General features: G+C 58.0%; 2 protein-coding genes across 14 annotated transcripts in view; one reads left to right on the forward strand and one right to left on the reverse strand.

Moving 5' to 3' along the window:
- The first annotated feature begins 842 nt into the window (after positions 1-842).
- On the forward strand, positions 843-8263 carry FSCN1 (fascin actin-bundling protein 1). The gene is made up of 5 exons (NM_001178132.2): positions 843-1701; positions 5332-5488; positions 6033-6154; positions 6261-6428; positions 6561-8263. The coding sequence occupies exons 1-5, from the start codon at positions 879-881 to the stop codon at positions 6761-6763; spliced, it is 1473 nt and encodes a 490-aa protein (NP_001171603.1). The 5' UTR covers positions 843-878; the 3' UTR covers positions 6764-8263.
- A 771-nt stretch (positions 8264-9034) lies between these two features.
- The window catches only part of RNF216 (ring finger protein 216), a 63783-nt gene continuing 50832 nt past the window's right edge, over positions 9035-21985 (reverse strand). For 12 of the 13 annotated variants that reach the window (XM_015294369.4, XM_046901022.1, XM_046901019.1 and 9 more), the window contains 4 exons: positions 21325-21422; positions 18683-18905; positions 12195-12264; positions 9035-11769 (listed from right to left, as the gene is read on the reverse strand). In XM_015294369.4, the coding sequence (XP_015149855.2) occupies positions 11450-11769; positions 12195-12264; positions 18683-18905; positions 21325-21422 (711 nt within the window). In that variant the 3' untranslated portion in view covers positions 9035-11449. The remainder of the gene's footprint in view (positions 11770-12194; positions 12265-18682; positions 18906-21324; positions 21423-21985) is intronic. The other variant, XR_005839779.2, reaches the window with a different exon arrangement.

Raw genomic sequence — 21985 nt, forward strand, 5'->3', positions numbered from 1 at the left:
GTGTACCATGAGTCCTGCAAGGGGAGGGGGGCTTGCAATTCAACAGGGAGTCTCGCAGTGCAGGGGTTGGTGTTATAGAGTGGAGGCGGGAGGTCGCAATGCATTGTGGGCTGATCCCACAATTCAAGGAGAGCTTTGCTTTGCAAGGGGGGGGGGTCTCGCAATGCCACGGGGTCCTTGCAGTGCAGAGGGATCCCTGCAACGTGGAGAGGGCCTTGCATTGTAGAAGGGGATCATGCACTGCGGGAGGGGGGCGGGGAGGTCTTGAAAGCAGGGCAGTCGTACGATGCCAAGGGGTTCTTGCAATGCTGAGGGGTCCTTGCAATGTAGAACTGAGTCTTGTGATGCGGAGACGGTCTTGTATTGCAGTAAGGGTCACGCACTGCAGGAGAGGGCAACCTTAAAATGCATGGGGAGGGGTTGCAGTGCTGAGGAATCCTTGCCGTGCAGGGTGGGCATTGCCATGCAGGGGGTAGTCGGACAGCGTGGGGGTGGTCCTGCGATCTGAGCGGGCTCTTATTCTAACAGTGGGGGGGGGGCTATTGCATGGAAGGGGGGGGTAATGCAGCACAGGGCCTTTACAGTCGGGGGGAATCGCAGTGAAGGTACCGCGGGGGGTGTATCGCGATGGGGGGTATCGCACTGCGGGGTTATTGCAGCGACGGGTATCGCAGCGGTACCGCGGGTGGGGGGTATCGCAACGTGCGGTTATTACGGCGCTGGGTTTCGCCGTGGGGTACCGTGGGGGGGCTCTGGAGGCGCCGGGGACCGCGCGGGGCGGGGAGGGGTCGCGGGGGGCGGCGCCGCGCGGCGCTATAAAGGCGGCGGAGGGGGGCGGGCGCGGCGGCGGCAGCGCGGAGCGGAGCCGAAGTGCCACGATGACGGCGAACGGAACGGCGGAGCCGGTGCAGATCCAGTTCGGGCTGATCAACTGCGGCAACAAGTACCTGACGGCGGAGGCGTTCGGCTTCAAGGTGAACGCGTCGGCCGCCAGCATGAAGAAGAAGCAGATCTGGACGTTGGAGCAGGACGGGGAGGATTCCAGCGCGGTGCTGCTCAAGAGCCACCTGGGCCGCTACCTGGCGGCCGACAAAGACGGCCGCGTGAGCTGCGACAGCGAGGAGCCGGGCCCCGACTGCCGCTTCCTGGTGGTGGCCCACGGCGACGGGCGGTGGTCGCTGCAGTCCGAGCCGCACCGCCGCTTCTTCGGCGGCACCGAGGACCGCCTGTCGTGCTTCGCCCCGTCCGTGTCCCCCGCCGAGAAGTGGAGCGTGCACCTGGCCATGCACCCCCAGGCCAACCTCTACAGCCTGGCCCGCAAGCGCTACGCGCACCTGGGGCCGCGCCGCGACGAGCTGGCCGTGGACCGCGACGTGCCGTGGGGCGTGGACGCGCTCATCACGCTGCTCTTCGTGGAGCAGCGCTACAGCCTGCAGAGCTGCGACCACCGCCTGCTGCGGGCCGACGGCCGCCTGGTGCCCTCCGCCGAGCCCGGCACCGCCTTCACGCTGGAGTTCCGCTGCGGGAAAGTGGCGTTCCGCGACGGGGAGGGCCGCTACCTGGCGCCGTCGGGGCCCAGCGGGACGCTGAAGGCGGGGAAGAGCAGTAAGGTGGGGAAGGATGAGCTGTTCGCGCTGGAGCAGAGCTGCCCGCAGGTCGTGCTGCGCGCTGGGAACGACCGGAACGTGTCCACCCGGCAAGGTGAGGGCCGTGGGGGGAGTGGGGCGCGCGTGGGTGACGCGGGGACGCGGAGCGTGGCGGCCCCGCGGTGCCCTCGGCTCCGCCCGCATCCCTCGGGCATCGCTGCTCCGCCGCCGTCGCTGCTCCCGGTGCCCCCCCGCATCCCCGCGGCACGGCGGTCCCCCCCGCTCCCCTCCCGCAGGGTCCCCGCTTCTCTCCACAGACACCTCCTTTGGATCTCTGCCCCCTCCGAAGCCCCCGTCTCCCCACGACCCCCCCCTTCCCCCATTCATTTCCAGTATGGCTCTCTGGGTTTCCCCCCCCCCCCATCGCATTCCGCAGCCCCCCATCCTTACAGCAGAGCACCCCGGACGGGGCGAGGGGCGCGGGGAGGGCCCTCCTGAGGGTGTGGGGGCGTCTCTGTGGAGTCTCCCATCGCCGTGGCGGAGGCAGAGCCGCTCATTGTTCACCAACAAAGCCTCTCCCAGCCCTCCCCCCCATCCCTGAGCGTCGTTCGTCCCATAGAGCGGGGCTGCAGGGGGCTGAGCCCCCCCATAAATGCGGGCCGCGGTGCCACCCCCGTCCCCAGCGCTGGCGGCGTTACGCGGGGAAAGGAAGGCTCTGCCCGAACGTCCGCGCTGCGCTGCGACCGCCGCGGAGGAACCCCGCACAAAGGCGCGGTGCCACCGCCGTCCCCTCCGTCCCTTCGAGGCCACCTCCATGTGCTCAGCGCCCCACGGCCGCGTGGCAGCACCGCTCCCCGGGCACTGAGCCACAAACGTGGAGTTGGGGGAGGGGGGGATGGGGGGCAACCCCGGGAGCCGCGGGGCGCAGCGTGCTGGGCCGGGTGCGGGCACGGTGCTGCTGCACAGCCTGCGCCGGAACGGAGCGGGAATTTTCTTCTATTTGTTTTTAATTATGTAATATTTCAAGGTTGCAGCTTAAACCCTTAAATCTGCACGCGGGGAGCTCGGCACTTTGCTGCGGGAGAGTGAATGCTGCGTGCAGAGCAGCCCCTGAGATAAAGGGGTTTGGCTGCGGGGAGACCGATGCAGGGGTTGGGGGATAGAGGATAGAGCATGGGGGATGGAAATGGCCGGAGGTTGAGGGGGGAGGGGGGTTAGAGGAAGGAGGTGAAGGACGGGCGGAGGATGGAGGGAGGAGGATGGGGAGGATGGAGGGAGGATGTCGGTGACGGGAGGCTGAGCTGGGGGAGGTTGGAGGAAGGGGGGGGGATGGAGGCAGGAGGAGGATGGCGGTGGCGGGAGGAAGAGGAGGGTGGAAGGAGAGGAGGATGGTGGGAGGCTGAGCAGGAGGAGGAGGATGGAGGAGGTTGAGGATGGCGGCGGTGGGAGGCTGGGATGGATGGATGGATGGATGGAGGATGGGGGAGATGATGGAGGCAGGAGGCAGGCGGGCGCTGCCGCAGCGCAGGGGGAAGGGCCGCTGCAGCCCTTTGTCACCGGAGATGGGAAAACCAGATGTGGGGCGAGGTGTGGGCTGGGGGCCCCGCGCTGGGATGCAGGGAGGGGGGGGGAGCAGCCCGGCCCCGTGGCTTTGTGCTGAGCGATGGGGGCGGGGAGGGGAAGGGCAGGGGGGTGCAGATCTCCCCAGCAACGGGGGGGTCCCTGCAGTGTGAGGGCAAAATACTGCAGGGAGGGATCTGTGACAGAGTGGGGCTCAGTGTGCCCGGCAGCGGGGCTGCATCCATCCCTTCAGGGTCCTGCTCAGCGCTGGGGCCGGGGGCTGCTGGGGGTCTCTCCCTGGGCCCAGATGGATGCAGAACCCCTGGCCGTGCCCAGAGTGGTGCTGAGACCCCCACCGGCCCCACTGCGTTCATAAAAGCAGCGGAGCAGCAGCGTGCAGCTTCATTCCCTGCTGAATGGCTGCTGGTGGCTGCGGCAACAAAGAGCCCTTTGTGGGATGGAGGGTCCCCGAGGGCAGAGCGCTGCCATCCTCCTGCCCTGCCCCCCTCCCCCACAGCTCCCCCACCCCGGAGGTGTACATAGGGTTGGGGAGGGGATGGAGTGTTGCCCTGGCTGTGTTCCCATCGCCCCTTACTGGGCTGCACCCCCCGGTGCTGCTTCTCCTGGATGAACATTGGTTGGGATTTGTTTCCTGGTGCAGTGTATTTCTGCTGGAAGGATGGGGAGGGGACGTGCAGGGCTCTGCAGGGGGATCTGACCCATCCTGCTGGCTCCCACCAGCATCCCAGGGCACTCTGTAGGGAATCCTCTGAGCAAATGTAGATTTATCCAGGAGAGAGAGCCCTGTGTGCACTGCCCTTCCTTGCAGCGTGGGGTACCATGCTGTGCTGTTCTTCCCATGGGGCAGCACTGGGATTTGGGTTGCTTTGGGAGATGCCATGAAGGTGGTTGGGCATCAGTCCTGAGGTGCTGGAACCATCCGGGTCCTTCCCAGCTGCCCTTGCTGGGGCTTAGCAGAACACGCTCTGCCTTCACCTCCAGCCTGGCTGTATCCATGGTCATCCATGCAGGGGCCCTGCAGCCACCCCTCGGGTTCCTCCCCAGCCGTCGGGTGCCCACGCAGGGAATTTTTTGGGGCCCGCCCCCCTCCTTGCCTCCAGCTGTAATTAGCAGCTTCGTCAAGGTCAGGGAGCGTCGCTCTGGCTCCAGACTCTGCATTTACCAACAGCAGTAATTAAAGGACGCCCGCAGCGGGAAGCAGAGCAATTCTGCTGGGGGGCAGCAAGTGGGGACACGTGGCTGGGGTGAGGGGGGGAGGCGGGGGGGGGAAATACAGGGACACAGCCGGGTTGCCTCCACCCCCTGCAGCCCCGACCCCAGCCCTCCTGCTCCCTCACAGCCCTTTGAAGCCTCCCTCCCTGCAGCCCTAATTGCATTCCTTTCCACTGACGCGCAGTAACCCAAACCCAACCCCGCGTTTGGGCTGGGGGTGGTGGGAGACCCCCTCCCCCCCATCCCCCCTCCCGCCTCTCTGCAGGCCCTGCGGCTGCTCCCCCGCCTGGCAGCGGATAAAGCAAAAACCCTCCCCAAACCCGGCCCAGGTAGGAGCTCGGGGGCACCTCCTGCTCCTCCCTTGCAGTGCAAAGCAGCTCCAGGCTGTGCACTGCGTCTGCAGGCCCAACGCACGGCATGGATGGAGCACGGAGGTGTGCAGAGCGCAGGGTTTGTGCAGGGGGTGGCACTGCCGCAGCGTCCTGCTGTGGGCTGCAATGTGCTGGGGGGGCAGTGGGGTTTTGCTCTCGGTGCTGAACAAAGGCAGTGGGTTTGGCACTGTTTTTCCCAGCATGGAAAGCAAACGTTCCCTTCCAAGAGGCAGCTCCTGCACGCGGTGTCTGCGAGGCACAAGGCCGGTCCTGCAGCATGCAGGCAGAGTGGCTGTCCCTTCTCCAGCCTGAAGGGATTGGTGGGAAAAATGGTCCTTAAACACAGCCCTGAAGTGGGGGTTCATGGGTGGCACTGCGTTAACGGGTTGAGTCACCCCGCTGTCGCCTCCCACAAAAATAAACCACGGCCCATTTGCACGTGAGATAGCCAAGTTTGTCTCCATTGGATGTGCGATGGAGCCCTGAGCTGGGGGCTGGCCCTGTGCTTGAGCATCTGAATGGAAAGGTGGGGTTGGACCCAAATGCCAGAGGGAGACCAACCTGTCTGCGTGTGGCTGCAGGGATGGACCTGTCGGCCAACCAGGACGAGGAGGGCGACCAGGAGACCTACCAGCTGGAGATCAACAAGGACACCAAGAAATGTGCCTTCCGCACCTACACGGGCAAGTACTGGACCCTCACCTCCAACGGGGGCATCCAGTCCACCGCCTCCACAAAGTGAGTCCCCCGCCTCGTGCCCCCCACTGCTTTGGGACCCCTTTGCCTTCTCTATGGGTGCATGGATTTGGGCAGCAGGGAGGAACCCAGCTGCTCACCCTGAAATGAGAATTCCCAGCGCCCCAGGGAAGGCTGGCACTGCCAAAAACAGAATCACTAAGGTTGGAGAAGAGCTCTAAGATCCCCAAGTCCAACCCCAACCCACCCCCACCGTGACACCAAACCGCATCCCTCAGTGCCACATCTGCACAGCTCTGGAGCACCTCCAGGGACGGTGACCCCACCACAACCTGTGCAGCAGTGCCAGTGCCCGACTGCTCTTTGGGAGAACAGACATTTCCTAATACCCAACGTGAGCCTCCCCTGCTGCAACTGAAGGCCACCGTGTCTCACGTTGCCATTACCTGTGCTCCTTGGGGTGGGGGTCTTTACCCATCCAGCTTCCCTCCTCCACCAAAATCCCAGCCAACCTGGGCACCCCCCTTTGGCTGCCCGCAGCCCCCGGGGGTCCCCACGTCCCCGCTGAGCCGCACTCTGCCCATAGGAACGCCAGCTGCTACTTCGACATCGAGTGGTGTGATAAGCGCATCACCCTGCGGGCCGCCAACGGCAAATACGTGACGGCAAAGAAGAACGGGCAGCTGGCAGCCTCCATGGAGACAGCAGGTAAGGGATCCGGGGCTGCGAGGTGCCCTGGGGACAGGTGGGTGACAAATGGGAGCGCTGCCACCCAACGGGTGCCCCCACTCACAGCCGCTGTCCCCCGGCGCAGGTGAGACGGAGCACTTTGTGATGAAGCTGATCAACAGACCCATCATCGTGCTGCGTGGAGAGCACGGCTTCATTGGCTGCCGGAAGGTGACCGGCACCTTGGACTCCAACCGCTCCTCCTACGACGTCTTCCAGTTGGAGTTCAATGATGGAGCCTACAACATCAAGGGTGAGGCTGCAGCTTGGGGTGACGCGTGTGGCTGTCACCGCCTGAGGGGATCTTAGGGGCTGGGGGGGATTTTAGGGGTTGGATGCCCCATCCTGCCCCTCGCGGTGGCTCACGGGTCCCCTCTGCCCGCAGATACCACTGGGAAGTACTGGATGGTGGGCAGCGAGTCGTCCGTTACCAGCAGCAGCGATACGCCCGTGGACTTCTTTTTTGAGTTCTGCGACTATAACAAAGTGGCCATCAAAATCAATGGCAAATACCTGAAGGGTGACCACGCCGGGGTCCTCAAGGCATCCGCCGACGCCATCGACGCCTCCACCCTCTGGGAATATTAATGCACTTTAGCGTACCTCCCATTGCCAACCTCTTTCCCTGTCTGTTTGGTTTGGTTGGGTTTGGTTTTTTGGGGTTTTGTTTTGTTTTGTTTTGTTTTTTTGGTTTAATTTCTCCTCTCTGTACAAGGATTTCCAGCCTGGCTTGCCCTCCCTGTAGAGCCCAGTGCGTGGTGTTGGAGGTGGTCTCCCTTCATCTCATTAGGAACTGGATCAGTCGCCCAGCAGTGCGGTGCAGCCTATCATTCCAAAGGGGTATTTCCCCCCTTCTCTGCTCGGGGGCTGCCGTGCCCAGCCTGGCCCCGAGCATCACCTCGGTCCTTCTATTTCCCCTTCCCCTATTGGAAAAAAAGAAACGACGACAACAATAAGAAGGAATAGGGTCACCCTCTGTGCTCTCCTCTGCCATGCCCCCACTCTGTGCCACCGAGGTCCCCGTGGGGCTGTGCCCCTGTTCCTGTCCCCAGCAGCAGGTCTGTGCCCCACTGAGGGGACAGGAGGACAGGGTGGGGGCACGCAGCCCCCATTCCCTCCCCATTGCTGGGCACGGGCACCAGCTGGCAGCAAACCCGCGGACGTCGGTTTGCAGAACAGACAAGTTCCTTGGCAAACTTTGCACAGTGAGATTTGCTCTGTACTTATTGCTTGGGTTTTTGGGGTATTTTTTTGTTTTTTGTTTTGTTTTTTTTTTCCTCATTGAATACTGGAACGGTGATGCCAATCACTGAGCGCCCATTGCTGGGCTGGGGGGGCTCCTGTGGGTTGCTGGGGGCTCCTGGGCTGTGGCCGCGTGCCACCTCCTGACTGGAAACGGAAAGAAAAAAAAGGAATGATGACCAAAACAGTATTTTTGTTAAGTCTCTATTTATATACGCTCTGGGCAGCTCTGTGTTCCATACTGAGTGGAACGACGCCGGTGATGCCCGGCTGTTCCTGGGGGCGTCGGGGCGCTCCATCCTTTGGGCTGCGGACACCGCAGCGCCTTCCACCCCCAGCCCCAACCCGAGGGCGCCGTGCCATAACCCGGGGCTCTGCAGCCTTAAAGCCCTGCGGTCCCTCCGGCAGGGTTTGGTGCTACGCTCCCACCGCCCCATCCCCAGTATGGGGACACCGCCTCGGCTCCAGCGCCCGCCGCCTCCCGAGGAACAAATGGAGCCCTGGCGCACACTTTGCTGCCTTCGTGCCCGCCGTGTCCCCTCCGTGTCCCCCCGCCCCGCTCTGCCCCTGTGTGACTTCAGCTCCTCACCTCCCGTCTCCTCTCCTCGGGTGTTTGTGACCCTCCGTAAGCATCTCACTCTGACATTTAAGTCTTGGGGGGGTGGGGGTGGGGTTTGTTCGTTTTGGGGTGTTGGTTTTAGTACTTTTTTTTTTTTTTCTCCTTTTAATTATTATTATGTTTTTGTTTTTGTTTTTTTTTTGTAAGTGCCATTTGTATAACTTAAACAACAACGAAAAATAGCTTCAACTGGAGAAAGGTGAATAATAAAAAAAGCAAGACCTGCATTCGGATACGAGTGGTCTGTTGGGGCTCAGGGGGTCCTCGGCCCATCGGCATCCATGGGGCACGGCCATCACAGAATCATAGAATCGCTAAGGTTGGAAAAGACCCACAGCATCACCCAGTCCAACCATTCGCCCATCACCAATGGTACTCGCTAAACCATGTCCCTCAACACAACATCCAAACGCTCTTTGAACACCACCGGGCGCGGTGACTCCACCACCTCTCTGGGCAGCCCATTGCAGTGAATCCATGGCCCATCAGCTGGAGCCGTGGGTTTGGGGCCAGGCAGCGCAGCCCGGGGCTCTGGGGTGAGAGTGGTACCCATTGGCTCCTTCCTTTGGCCTCAAAGCCATCGCCGGATGGAGGCTGGGGTGTCTTCTGGGATGCCCAGCAGCCCCCAGGATGCTCCAGAGCCGGTGCGGGTCAGAGCTGCCCTTCCTGGCTGATGGAGAGATAAAAAAGGGGACAAAAGAAGCAGAGCTCCGTGCAGCACATCCCCGGGGGGCGTGGGACCCCGCGCTGCAAACAAGGGCTGAGCAGAGGAAGGATGCGATTCCGCTGCTCTAAACAAGGCAGAAATGAAAGCCGTGCAGGAAACGTCGGCGCTCCTCGCCTTCGGCCCCGCTGCGCCGCGCTCACACCTCCTGCTTTCCATTTACAGGAGCGACTGGAAACCATTTTCTATTCCATTTCTCCCGACAGCATTTGGAGTGCGTTAAGCCGGGGGAGGACGTGTCTGCTCCCCCCATCCCATAAGCACAGCCCGGAGCTGGGAGCCAGAATGCACAGATTTATTTACAAAAAAGAAAAAAAAAAGGAAAAAAAAAATCCAAATTACAATATAATACAGGGCAACTCTGTACACACAGCATAGGAGAGCGGTTTGACTACCAGAAGGTAAAGAAAAATATTCCTTTATTTTATTTCAATAAACCAACCTATTTGTTTTCGGCTATCGTTATACAAAGTTGCAGATCATGCACGTCTTTACAAGGGTTCCTTTCTTTCAACAGGACGTTTTGCTAAGTGCAAATACTAAGTTTCTCTCCCCACCTTTAAGGCAAGTTAAACGGGACACCGCAATTCACCATAATGAGTACCTGGTAGAGGATGCAGCCACGGCTCCTGCGGGGCACGAGGGGACGCAGGCAGCCCCGGGGCTCTGCCGGCTGTGCAGAGCTTTGCTTTTGTAACAGAACGGCCCAAACCAGCAATGGACTCAAACGTGATCAGGAAGCGCTGCTGGGCACCTCCCTGGGCCAGAGGGAAGGAGCAACCCGGGCACACAGCTCCGTGCTTCTGCAGGGGAACAGCCCCATCCCTGCCCCTCTCTGTAACCCTGCAGGGCTCTCCCTGCTGTGTGACATGGCTTCGGGGCAGCAGGGTGAGCCCTGGGTGTGATGGTGTGACCCACAGGCATGGGGACAGACCCCAGGCAGCACCCACCCCGTGCCACCTCCGGTGCCATATCTCACCGCATTGCTTCTGTCCCTTTTTCTCCATCCCCGAGCTTCTCCCTGCCCAGGCTGAGGTCCCAATGCTGCCATGCATCTCTGCAAAGCATCTAAAGAGGGAATGGGAGCCCCACTTCTGCTATCACCGCACTGCCTGTGCTGAGGGCACACGGGAGCTGGACACGGCCGCTGCAGGAGAGCAGCAAAGGGTGCGACTGCGCCTGCGAGAGATCCTGCAGTGCTGCATCAATGCAGAGCAGATGAGAGCCATAGCAGAGCACTGAGTGCCACCTCCATCCCCAGGGCAGAGGCGCACTGAGCACCCATCACCCACCTGGCAGAGAGGTGGGCAGATCTCAGTGACTCACGCACATTGGGCCCAGGGCTGTCTCCAGGAACAAACTAAGAAGGAAAAATAAAAATATATATACATCATAAGTGATAGCAGCAAGTGAATGCCACTCGGTTATTAATGCTAGAGACCACGGCACTGAGGGCTGGGAACGCTGGGTAGGATGCATTCAGCCCACAGGAAATGTCTGACAGCAGAGACCGAACTCTGAAAGGCAAGGAAGTGCTACCTGAAAAACAAACAGCCTGGGGACACCTGGATGCTGGAACGTGGGGGAAAGCCAGCAGGGAGCTGCAGCAGGCTGGTTCTCAGCAGGGGAGAGGAGGATGCAGCACAGCCCAAACAACCCAGGAACCACTGCACAGGGGGGTGGGTAAGAGCCAGCCTGGAGCTCCTGCTGGGTTTGCCCCTCCAAACACTTGGCTGCTTTTGGGGGGGCTGTCCCAGACACAAAGCACAGCCCCCATGTGCAGAACACGCCGGTGGTTACCAACACTTACACCACAGCACATGTCACACACAGCTGTCTATTACCTATCCCTGACTGCTGCTAGAAACAGGTGGGGATTTGGGATGCCCGCATGAGAACAGCAAAAGAAATGCTGTGTGCTGGAAGCTGGGGGGCAGCTTTCTGCTGGGGAAGAACACCTGAGCCTGCAGAAGGGGCAAACGGTGCTCTCAAGGATCGAGGTGGCCGAGCTTTCTGCTTCCTGGAGCCCTGAGCCGGGACGTGGCTGTGGGCTGCTGACCAAGAACTGAGCAATGAGATGGCTGCTGCATCCCCTCACTCCTTGCAGAGCGAGAAATGCTAAATACACTACGTTAACTTGGTTTGGAACAATTTATTTCTGCTGGGAGGCGTTAGCAGGTTACAGGGATGCTGGAGAATGTGGGAACCCCAAACCTTGGGCTTAGGGCAGCTGAGTCCCATTACCTTGTTCCTGAAGGTCCTACTCAGGTGCCAAGTCCCTCCTCCCTTCCCGCAGGACTCAGGCTGTTGCAGCTGCTCTGGCCAGAAGGAAGGTTGGAGTTTTGGAAGACTCCCAAGGATCTTTTGCATCCCCTGTGCTCCACAAGTCTCATTCTCCCTCCCAGCAGCTGTCTGAATAGTCTTTGCCAAATGAAAATAAAAATAAAATAAAATAAAAGGACTCCCAACATAGGAAGAGACCTTGGAAATGCAGCACCAAGCCCTGTTGCAGCACAGGTCGAAATGTTTGATTGTAAAGGTCCGGAGAAGCTGTAGATAAGGGTGTAGTGCAGGTGTGTGCGAGTCGCAGCAGCTCCCCTTGCAGCTGGCTATGGTGGGGGGCTGCAGCAGGACGGGGTGACGTTACTGGGGGCTTCGTCCTGCAGCGACCAATGCTACCCAAACCAGGTCAGAACCGGTGCCGAGGCTGAGGGCCGAAGTGCATAGGCAAGTTGTGCTCCAGCTGAACGTTGATCTGGGGAAAATCATAGTTCACCCTCATGTTAGGCAATGGGGGCACGTAGGGGGCGGGGATGGGGCCGATGTTGAGGGGGATGTTATTGTACATGGGACGGACGGGGGGCAGCGGGAAGGGAGGGTGCACGAAGGGGTAAGGAGGCATCCGTGGCTGATGGAGGTTCTGAGGAACAGGTCTGGGGATGACTTCGATTCTCTGCATTTTCTCCATGGGCTTTTCCACCGGAGGGCCGATCCGCTTGAAGCTGTTCTCTGCAGAGGGAGGAAGGGGAGGAAGCAGTCATCCCTCTCACCAAGCTCGGGCTGCAGTCTCGCACCCACCATCCCAGCACGCTCCTTAAGCACATTTGCCCCTTCTCCTCCCAGAACTTCCTCGCTCCCACTCCCTGCTTGGAGCATAGGCACGAGGTTGGAAGGTTGGCTCCTTCCATCAGCAGCACAGCACAAGCACGCTCTGCTTGCAGAGCTGAGGGGCTGCCCCCTGCGTGCCTCTGTTCCCCTTTCCCCCCACGGTCCCACCACCACCTGCAAGCAATACCACTTCAAAGCCAGGCAGGTTCCCAGCAGGAACAGCACGATGGCTTGCATGCAGCGTGGGAAGAAGGCAGCAAACCCAGAGCTGGGAGCACCACGCTCTGCAGTCGTCCTCGGTCTGAACTCCAAGCACAGCGACTTACCTCCGTTCTTCTTCCTCTGCTCCTCTTCAGCCTCCTTCTGAATCTCCTGAATTATCTTCTCGTCATCTTCCTAGGAATCAGAGCATAAAGAATCAGAATAATTCCCGCTGCAGCTGCTTTCTATTCTCTCAGCACAGCTTTTGGCATGAGTCTGTACAGGAAAAGAGACAAATTCAGCTGCATTGTCTTCGTCCAGGATGCCCCACGGTCAACCCAAAAGCAAGGCTGTGACAGGGGACCGCCCTATGAGCAACGTGCACAGAGCCAAGCCAGCTCTATGGAGTATACCTAAGAGGCTTAGATCAGCTTTCCAGGGAGATCAGTGCTAAAATTCATCGCCTTGATGGAAACCAGAGAGCTGCAACCCAGCTCCGCCCATCCGCAGCGTTGCTGGAGAGCTGTTAATCTTCTCAATGGCAATCGTCTATTAAATATTTACACTGTGCGAGCACTTCTTGAGTCTTTGGCCCAACAGCTGGAATTAACACAACTTAAATCCTGGCTCCAGTAGCTAAACGGCGCCGTAACGAGGCCATTTAGATCTTATCTGTAACTGTGAGGAGGACATCCATCACAGCACGTTGCTGTAATATCTGTCCAGATGTCATAGCTGGAATATTCAGACCTGCAGCCCAATGGGAATTTGAAAGCATCCCTTTGCCCCTCACCTTCCTCCTTTTTGAGCAGCAATCCTGACCTTGCAGCAATCAGACCCAGGCTCGCTGTTGAGCATCAGGTGGCTGCAGGGACCCACAGCACTGCTGCTGGCGCCTCCTTGATTAAATCAAGGGAGCACGGAGGACAAAGCACTGGAAGAAGACCATGCAAGTCCTGAGCTGGCCGAGAAGGACACACCATCACCCACTGCCAGGAAAGGCTGTGACATGTGAGTTCCTCTGCTGCACCACAGCATGCAGCAGCCGGCAGGGCAACACATCACAGCGAGGGGCTGAAGAGGGAAATCCCACGCCCCACACACCCCACTGTTTATCCATCCTATCCCTAGTGCTGCCAAAACCCACACGCTTCTTCCCGAGTGCTCCCGATGTGGAAAATATCCTGCTTTGAGCAGTGCTCTGGGACTACATTCAACACACACTTCATGCGTGCATTGCAAGTGCCTTTGGCACAGCCAGCTTCCCACCCACCCCGCAGCCCCACGCGTGTCCGGGGTTGCTGCACGTGCTCTGCTCCCACCACAGATAAGGTTTCCCTGGGAGACAGAAGTTATCTTAATCTGCACAAAGCCACCGAGCTCAGCACCTCCCTCCCTTGGATTGCTCTTTGAGTCAATGGTTAAAATGAAGGCCTTCCAGCACGTGCTTTTTCATCTGAGCGGGCTGCTTCCACGGCCCGTTAATTACAGCCTATCTGTCTCCATAAAAAGCGCTGAAGAATGGCTCTTGTGAGCCTGCATGGAGCTTCTGATCACCTCGAGAGCATCAGATTGCAGCTGGAAAGCAGCTGAGCTGGGCAGCCCAGCTCCTCACACAGGGGTAGCCCCGAAGCTTCAGGATCTGTTCATTTTTGTCTCAAGAACATTGTTTTTCAGTGCCATTGCAAACCACACAGCTGCCTCTCCCATCCCACTGCCCTGACTGGATACGTGCACCTGTGGGTTTGGGTTTTCTTTAAGCTACATGGCAAGAAGATAACGAGCTCAACAGAACACTATTCCCCCACTCCCTTCCCTCACGCAAAGGTAAAAACCTTACCTTAAAGCCTAGAAACGTGCAGGTTCCCTTCTACTTAAAGTCTGAGTTCAGAATTAGCTTTCTATAGTAGTGCTTTCCAGATGCTGCCGTCCTACAGCCATCAGACTGCTACCAGCCATGGATCCATCCATCCCATCCCATCCCATCCCATCCCATCCCATCCCATCCCATGGCTGCTGGCCCCACCAATCCTGCAGAAATATGGGGAATCAGACAGAGCAACAGCACATCTCCATAGGGTCCTCCTGCAGCAGGGGCCACTTGACCCCGGGTTACCCTGCAGCTGACCCCTGCACTACATCCAGCCCCACAGAGCCATCTGCCCGCCGGCTGCACGCACCCCTGGGATGCTGCTCCAATCACTGCAGCTCCCGGAGGGGAGCAAAGACACAAAGCAGCAAACCTCCATCTGCCAGAGCTGCAAAGCGAGGCCGGTCCGCAGGGATAACACAAACCACATCACCCTAAGTGCAGAGCCCATCTGCAGAAAGGGGCAGACCACGCAGGCTGGTACCCACTGATATCAGGGGAACAGAAACACAGCGCACAACGTGCGCCTTCCTGCTTAAAAGCAGAAGCTGACGCTGGGTTTGGCACAACGCATTGGGTTCGGTAGCTGTGGTATTTTGGGAAGACCCACATTCCAGCTGGAACAAAACTGAGAGGGGGTTGCATGCAGCGATGTAACCAGGGGCTATTTGGAAGGACAGCCGATGCCATCAGACCTGGCTATCGCACGCAGGAGCAAGAAACAAACCTGACCCCACTGCAATTGCAGGGATTCATTTCGGGGCAAAGCATCCGCACCAAAAATAAGGTTTTCTTTGCCACGCTCGGGCTGGTTTGGTGCTGATGTCACATGGCGTGGAGGCACCCTTTCAAAAGCCTCTCGTGTCTGTTTGCTGAGCGGGTTCCCAACCCTTCATAAGGGCTGGATTATGATCTTCATCGCCCGCTCGCAGGCTGTGTGCAAGGAGCCATTGATCCCATCGGGTTCACAGTCATCTTCCCGTCAGCTGCCTCGCCTACAGCAAAAAGAAATGGGAAAGGGAAAAAGCAGAGCCCCGAGCGCTGGGGGATGGTGGTGGAGCAAGGAGGGGTCCCTTGGCTGCAAGGGACCACATGCAGAGCGGGAGGAGGGGAAAGGCGAGGGCTGGGAGCTGCCAACCATCCCTGTCTGCAAGTGCTGCTGAAAGCAAGTGGGGTTATTTGCAGCACCTGCCACAGTGCTGACCGACACAACAGGGCTGGGGGTGCCCCGGAGCACGGCGAGATGTGCCCACACTGCGTGCAGCATCACACAGCACAGAGCCGGGCACAGCACCCAGCGCAGAGCTGGGCACGGCCACAGAGCTGCTGGGAAACATGGGAGGAAGGAAATGCAGCTGCGAGAGATAATGAGAGCACTGGCAGCCACACAGGGCCGAGCCCCACACAGAACCCCCCTGCCCACAACAGCAGAGCTTTGGAAAGCTCTGGTTTGAGCTGCTCTGCTTCTCACTGTCTTCTTTAGTTATTAAGTGCTGGGGGAAAAGGGCTGCTGCCTCCTGGGGGAGAGAGACCACGACTGGGGCTGCTGTGGGCTGCACTCCCTGCCCAGCTTTCTGCAAGGGGCTGGGGGTGCGTTTGCCACCGTTACCCCCCTCCTCCTTTCTGCCTTTCCACCGCTTTCTTTTTCCACATACGTGTGCCCACAGCCGTTCCCAATCAACTCGCAGTGATTTTCAGGCCAAAGGACTGCGGGGTTTTGTTTCAAATCATTCCCAGATCAGCTGCAGGGCGGTGGGGGCTGCTGGGGCTGCTCCTGCAGTGCAGAGCGGGGACGGGAGCAGTGCTGCACGGGAAGGGGGGGGCAGAGAAACGCAGTCCTTTTAGCAACAGCCGTTGCTATTGGTGCGCCCTGATGGCTTTCTGGGGATGCCATGAATTCACCATATGCTTCTGATTAAGGCATTATAGGGCGTGTTGGAAAGAAACCGAGCTTGGGGGTGTTCCCCCCCCACCATTGCAGACTTCCCTGCAGACACTGAAGTCAGTGCATTTCATGCATGTGCTCAGTGCAGCTGGATTTGTGCAGCCTTTGCTCAGCAGCTCCTGGTAGCAGTGCTAGAAAGAGGGGTAACTGCAAACAGCTCACAGCGGTCAGCCTCCTGCTTCCAACTTCAACGGTGGGTGTTTAGGAGCGTTTTAAGGATTAATGAGAAGAATACGATCAACTTCAAAGCCAAAAAAGCTGCAGCGTGGTACTAGCAAAGAGTTCAAAAACGGGTATTGAATTACAGGTAATACACAGGAGAGCAGAACCCAGCTTACCCAAAGCAGTCACAACGCATCAGTCAAACCGCACCACGGGCTCAGTGCACACCACCTACGGCGTGCCATCAGCCTCAGCTTTGCTGCAGACGCTCAGAAGCCAATGCTCAGCCCCCGAGCCCCGGGCCTGCTGCTTGGCTGCAGAATCAGCTCTCAGAATCAACCCACTCTTCGTCCTGCAGCACATCAGACTTGACGCAGCCTCGGGGAGCAGCCGGGCTGGGGCAGCGCGTGCTGCTGGTGTCCTGCAGAGCTGCACGGCTGCAGCAGAATGCTGCTCGTGGTGCAATGGCTGCGTGCTGGCCGCAGCCTGGCTGCAGCTCATCTCCGAGCCAGCAAGCATCGCCCCACGCTCGTGAACGATTACAGCACGGGCAGCAGCCTCTCCTTACGAGCAGTCAGAAGGGTCTGCTTTATTCTCCCAAGATCACGGCAGACAAAGACGCACAGATGCTGCGGCTCCCCGAGCCTTTCATTCTGAACCCGAGCCGTGAATGGGTCGATTTATCCCTTCTCAAGAATCGTTTCAGAAAACGCTAAACGCCCGGTGAAGAACAAAGCTTCCCTATCTGAAAGAAACCCAAATTCTGCCTCAAATAACGAGGGATTAACCCGAGGCAGATTTTTCATGTGGAACTACCCAGGTCTAACAAAGCTGCAGTCTGCGGCCGTGAAATAAAAGCAGGCGGCGGTCCTATGACTGCACCACGGCTCTGCTGTGAGCACAGCTCTGCAGAGCAACCACAACCCATCACCCCCTAAAAGCCACGTTTCGGTGGCACACGTGTGCCCTCCCCATCCTGCAGCAGTCGGCCCCAGGAGGTGCTCCTGGGCCATGGGCTGCAAAGCCCACCAGAGGCAGGCCTGCCTCCTCTGCCCCGCTGCACACAGAACAAGGCTGCAGCTACAGCAGATGCTCTCTTCCCACGCAGGCAGCACGAGGCATCCACTGACCTCAACAGAACGAAAGAAATGGAACGAAAAGAGGAAATGGAAGCAAGGAAGGCCCAAGAAGATGCCACGCCAACAGGGCTGGGGTGGGACAGCATCACCCCCGGACACTGCAGGACGCCGCAATGGCATTTTGCAGGTTCACATCCCCACGTGCAGATCCACACTCACTCCCATTGCTCACATCTCCTGCTCACAGAAAGCAGATCTCCAGGAGGGACCGCACCGCTGTCTCTAACAGCATCACTCACGCAGGGGAGCAATGCAAACTGGCACCCATCACTTCCCCCTGAGAAGCCAACAGCTGAGATTCACGTTATTCTCTGCACTGCAGCGAGGACAGTCACCCTGCTTCAACCCCCCGGAACACCAAAAACAAAGCAGGCAGTGCCAGCTCTTTGCTGACGGTGGGAAATCTTTCTTTGCCACAATATTGGTTAATTAGAGAGCTGGAAAGGGCCCGGTGACAGTGCCTCCTTTGTGCTGCCTGCTTATTTATTTATTTTAAAGTACAGTATGAGCTTTTTTTGAGAGGCCCCATGTTTTCTCTGGCTCGGAACAAACGCCATTACTGAGCACAATCAGCATCCTGACGGGAACAAAGGGCTCAGCACCACGTCGTGTCCCAGTGGGAAACAGGGAGGGGGTGTGGGGCTGTGGGATGGCACAGCCATGTGTCTGAAATGGGGGTACCTGGAAGCAGGTGCCTATGTTTAGTGCAACACCTCTTGCTGGCAGATAACACAGAATGCAGGCAGGCAAGCAGAGGACTAGGAAGCTTACTCCGGTAGAAGGGAGAGATGCAGTGGCTCTGCTTTTTGCACCATGCCTGTGCAGGATTGTGCACATTCCCAGCAAGAGATGCTGGCAGCAGGCTGGCAAGCTGCAGCACCCTGAGACAAAGAAGCATTGGAACAACCGAAGCTCAGAGAAGCTCTGAGAAGGCGGGTCCACATTCACACTGCTCTGCAACTCTGCTGAAATCAGGAAATTCAGCTCCTGCCTTTGGATTTCTGGTACGGACAACCTCTACTCATAGAGCTGCTGCATGAACTCACCCCATGCCACAGCTACAAGAGTATCACAGAGCAAAGTTTCAAGTTACTTACTACAGCTTCCCTCACAGCACAGTGGTATTTCAGTTCTTCCTTTGCAGCTGTTGACAACAGCCGTGAGAACGGACACGACTGCAGCTTTGGCCCTTTGGCTCACAGGGATTGGCAGAGTGAGCTGAGCAGATAAGCAGAGCTGTGGGGCACCAGGAAGACAGCAGGTGCAGAGCCACAGCGCACAGCAACCCGGATGCAACGCTAGGAACAAGCTGTGGTCAGATGGGACTCTGTGCTGATATGGGCTTGCAGAGCGTTTTCTATCTGCTTTGGGAGAGGAAAAGGGTTGCACTGCCTGAAAACCCTCATTTCCCTCTATCGGAAAGCACGCATTTCAGGGGCACCGAATGATAACTGAAATCAGAGCGCAAATCGCTCCCCAGCATCCTCCCTCACTTACTGTGGGATCCGTCCACAGAGAGCACTTGGCGCAGTCCTGGCAGGGGGCACCGGGTGAGCGGGGGTGCTGGCAGAAGTGGTCGTACCCGTTGATGGCAGCCCGGCACAGGTAGCACATCTGCGCTCCGCAGCGGCACGACATGCGGTTGCAGCCCTCCGATTTGATCAGGCCGGTCCCACACTTGTGGCACTTTCTGATGCGGGCCGCTGTCATTTTCTCTTCTCTGCGACACAAGAGGAGAGGGAGGAGGATTAGAGAAGGGGTGTCTGAGTTCGCCGGCGCAGCGCCATTCCTGCCGCACCACCCCAGCAGCCCCGCTCCCACTTCTGCCCTCCTACACCCTCTCCATGGTCCGCCGCTGTTCCGAGGAGGTCTGGGCTCAGCTCCACTTGGAGCCAGCCCACGACAACCCGAGAACAAATTAAGTGAAAGAAAGTCAATGGCAGCCCGCGTGCTACAGCCCCGATTCTGGTTTCCATGCGAGCCAAAACACAGCGGTGCCGGGCTCCGCATCGGGAGGAATTCACACCATAAGTCAGGAGACCAAAGGGCACACGGATTCCTGACTCGGCTGTGAAGAAATACAGTCGAGGAGATAAAGGTGGGGAAAAGCAAACTGCTGTGGTCATCCGCTGGCTAGTTTGGTGTCCGGCTGTTGCTGCGGCTACTGAGATGCCACGACCACGCAGACTGCTTTCAATCCCAGCTGCCGCACTACAGATTTATTTGGCTTTTGTTAAATTCACATCAGTCGCTGAAAAATAACCATTGTTTTCCCCACAGAAACTCAGCCTTCCCAGGAAGATTCTCCGCATCAGCCTTCCAGAGGTTATTGCTTTAGGGGTGTGAGGCAGGGAGGGGTGGGAAGGCAGTGCAGGGCACGGTCCCTGTCCTCAGCAGGCAGCCTGGCAGGGATGTGCTCCGAGCAAAGGTTTGGCTCGTGGCAACGCTGTTTTGGCACAGAACTGGAGGAAAGCACCGGACACTTAATTAAAAGACTTAAGAATACAAGTTGTCAGCCTGAGGGCCAATTTTATGACCGCCGGGGATCACGTTACAATTTAATTCGCAGTCGAGAAGTGAAATTTGATGACAGCGGAGGGAAGGGACCGCATTTGGGCTGAGGGAGGCACGGCCCCTTGGCTGCGCTGACCCTGCAGCACACAACCAGCAGCCAGCATCTCCACCCAGCCGCTCCGGGGGATCTGCGAAGCCAACGTGTGTCTGGGAGATGACGGGGAGGGATTTTTAAGGAGGATCCCAGAGACAGAGCAGGCAACAGCACACCCTCAAACTGCTCCATCTGCAAAGCCGGAGGAGCGGTGAACGGCAAAGTAGAAAAACGAGCAGCCAGAAGTGGGGATTTCAGCCGCCTCGCAGCTACACCGAGCTCCCCTGCAGCTACATCCAGCACGATGAGTGCCCAGGCTTTTGGAAATGGGCTAAGAATAGACAGGAAGGAAAAAAAGCAACTTGAGACCGACTGCTCCGAGCGGCAGCTGCTCTTCCCTCCTCTGCTCAACAGGATGCTGCTGATGCAGGCTTTTTTTGGAAACTCTGAGCGAGGCAGGAAGCTCGGCCTGAGCTCCAGCTGTGCTTCCCTTTCCTTACGCGGGGCTTCAAAAGGAAGCTTTCATTGTGTGGTGCAGTGCGACTCACCTATCTGCTGCAACGATCTGCCAAAGGTTTTGAAACTGATTTTTGTTCATATCGGGGACACGACAACTTGTTTCTCCTCCTTCTCCCCCCTCTTTCCTACGGGGAACGGAGTGGCAAGAGAAAGGAGCCACATCAAATCTGTAACAGCGTTTTGCTCTCAAGTACGGGCTGCGGGATGAGCAAGCAACAGTCATTCAGCTTCCCAGCGGTGGAGCTTTCCAACCTCTACTCATACCAGACAGCCTGAATCAGAGAGGAAAGGATTGGGCAACACAGGCAGTTCCCATCGGACTGCCCCATACACGCAGCCCCACGGCTCAGCCCTCACTCCTTTCCTAAAGCCAATGGATTTTGTCATGTACTGCAGCAAGGAGAGGAACGAGGCTTCCAAAGATGTGAAGGAATCATCTGAGTAGCGCAGAAAGTGACTATTCTGTAAAGATTCCTACCAACTAGTTAGAAACACGGCCGAGCACGTCCGCTTCCACACAGCCAGAGAGCAGTGGCTGAGTAAGTCACACTTCAGCATGTTGGCACCAGCTGAGATTTTCAGACGGTCCCAAGCTGCTCTGACTCAATACACATCTCTGCCTCTCACAGCACCTCCCTTCTGCCCCAGGTGAATGGAAGCAAGACTCAGCGGGCTCTCTCACCTCTGAGAGGCTCTCCAGGTGCTGGCCTGCGAGACGGGGCCAGCCACAGCAACAGGCCGGGCTGCCAGCAAGTCTCCCACGTTCTCAGGTTACCACCTGGATCCACTGCCAATTACCTTTCACAGAAAGAAATCCCATCCCAGGGGCTGTCTGCCCCCTCCAGCTTGATGTCTTCAGGACACAATGGAAGGCATTGACACCCAGCAAGGCTTCGGGGCTTCCAACATTTACAAGAACAGCTGAGTTTCTTATCCCTTCCTCCACACCAGATCCGTGCCTGTTACAACTTTATCCACTCCTCATCTGTGCCAGCTCGTGGGGCTTACTTACATGGATGTCCTATACTTGATGTCGTCCTTCTCGGCCAGCTGCTCGCAGGTGAGGTTCATGTGCTCCTTCCACAGCCCCTGGCACTTCCGACACGTTTCCTGAGGAGGACAACAAGCGTTGAAGGATGAGAAGACCCAGCACACTACTAGGAGCATTAGGGATCGGGAGAATTCCCATCTCTTTCCCCAGTACTTTGCAGAGTCTAGCTTGAGGACGGGGTTGGCAATTCTGTGTAGAAATATGAGACCCCTGAGGGTCTGCCCTCCACTGGAGATCACAGTGAGACCATCAATAACAGGAGCAATGGGGTCTCCAAGGCACGAGAACCCAGGAACAAAACACAACCAGAGCTATCTACAACAGTGTACGACGAGTCCATCCATACCAGCCCACCTAAAACCCATGGAACAGCCAACAGGTCAACTGCAACCTCCCAGCAGCAGGCTGCAGAAACAAGACCACCACGCTAAAGGTCAGCAGGCCTGTGGGTTTCCTGACCCAAACCTTTCACCTTCACACCAGGGGCTTTCAGTTCAGCACATGCTGCAAAGCTTGCCGGTGTTTTGCGGCTGCATCGAGAACTGCTTCACCCCACAGGCAGGAGAGCCTATATTCAGCTTTGTGAAACCTCACTAAATAAAGCAAGAACAGCTTACACGAG

Source organism: Gallus gallus, chromosome 14, assembly GCF_016699485.2.
Source record: "Gallus gallus isolate bGalGal1 chromosome 14, bGalGal1.mat.broiler.GRCg7b, whole genome shotgun sequence".
NCBI lineage: Eukaryota > Metazoa > Chordata > Aves > Galliformes > Phasianidae > Gallus > Gallus gallus.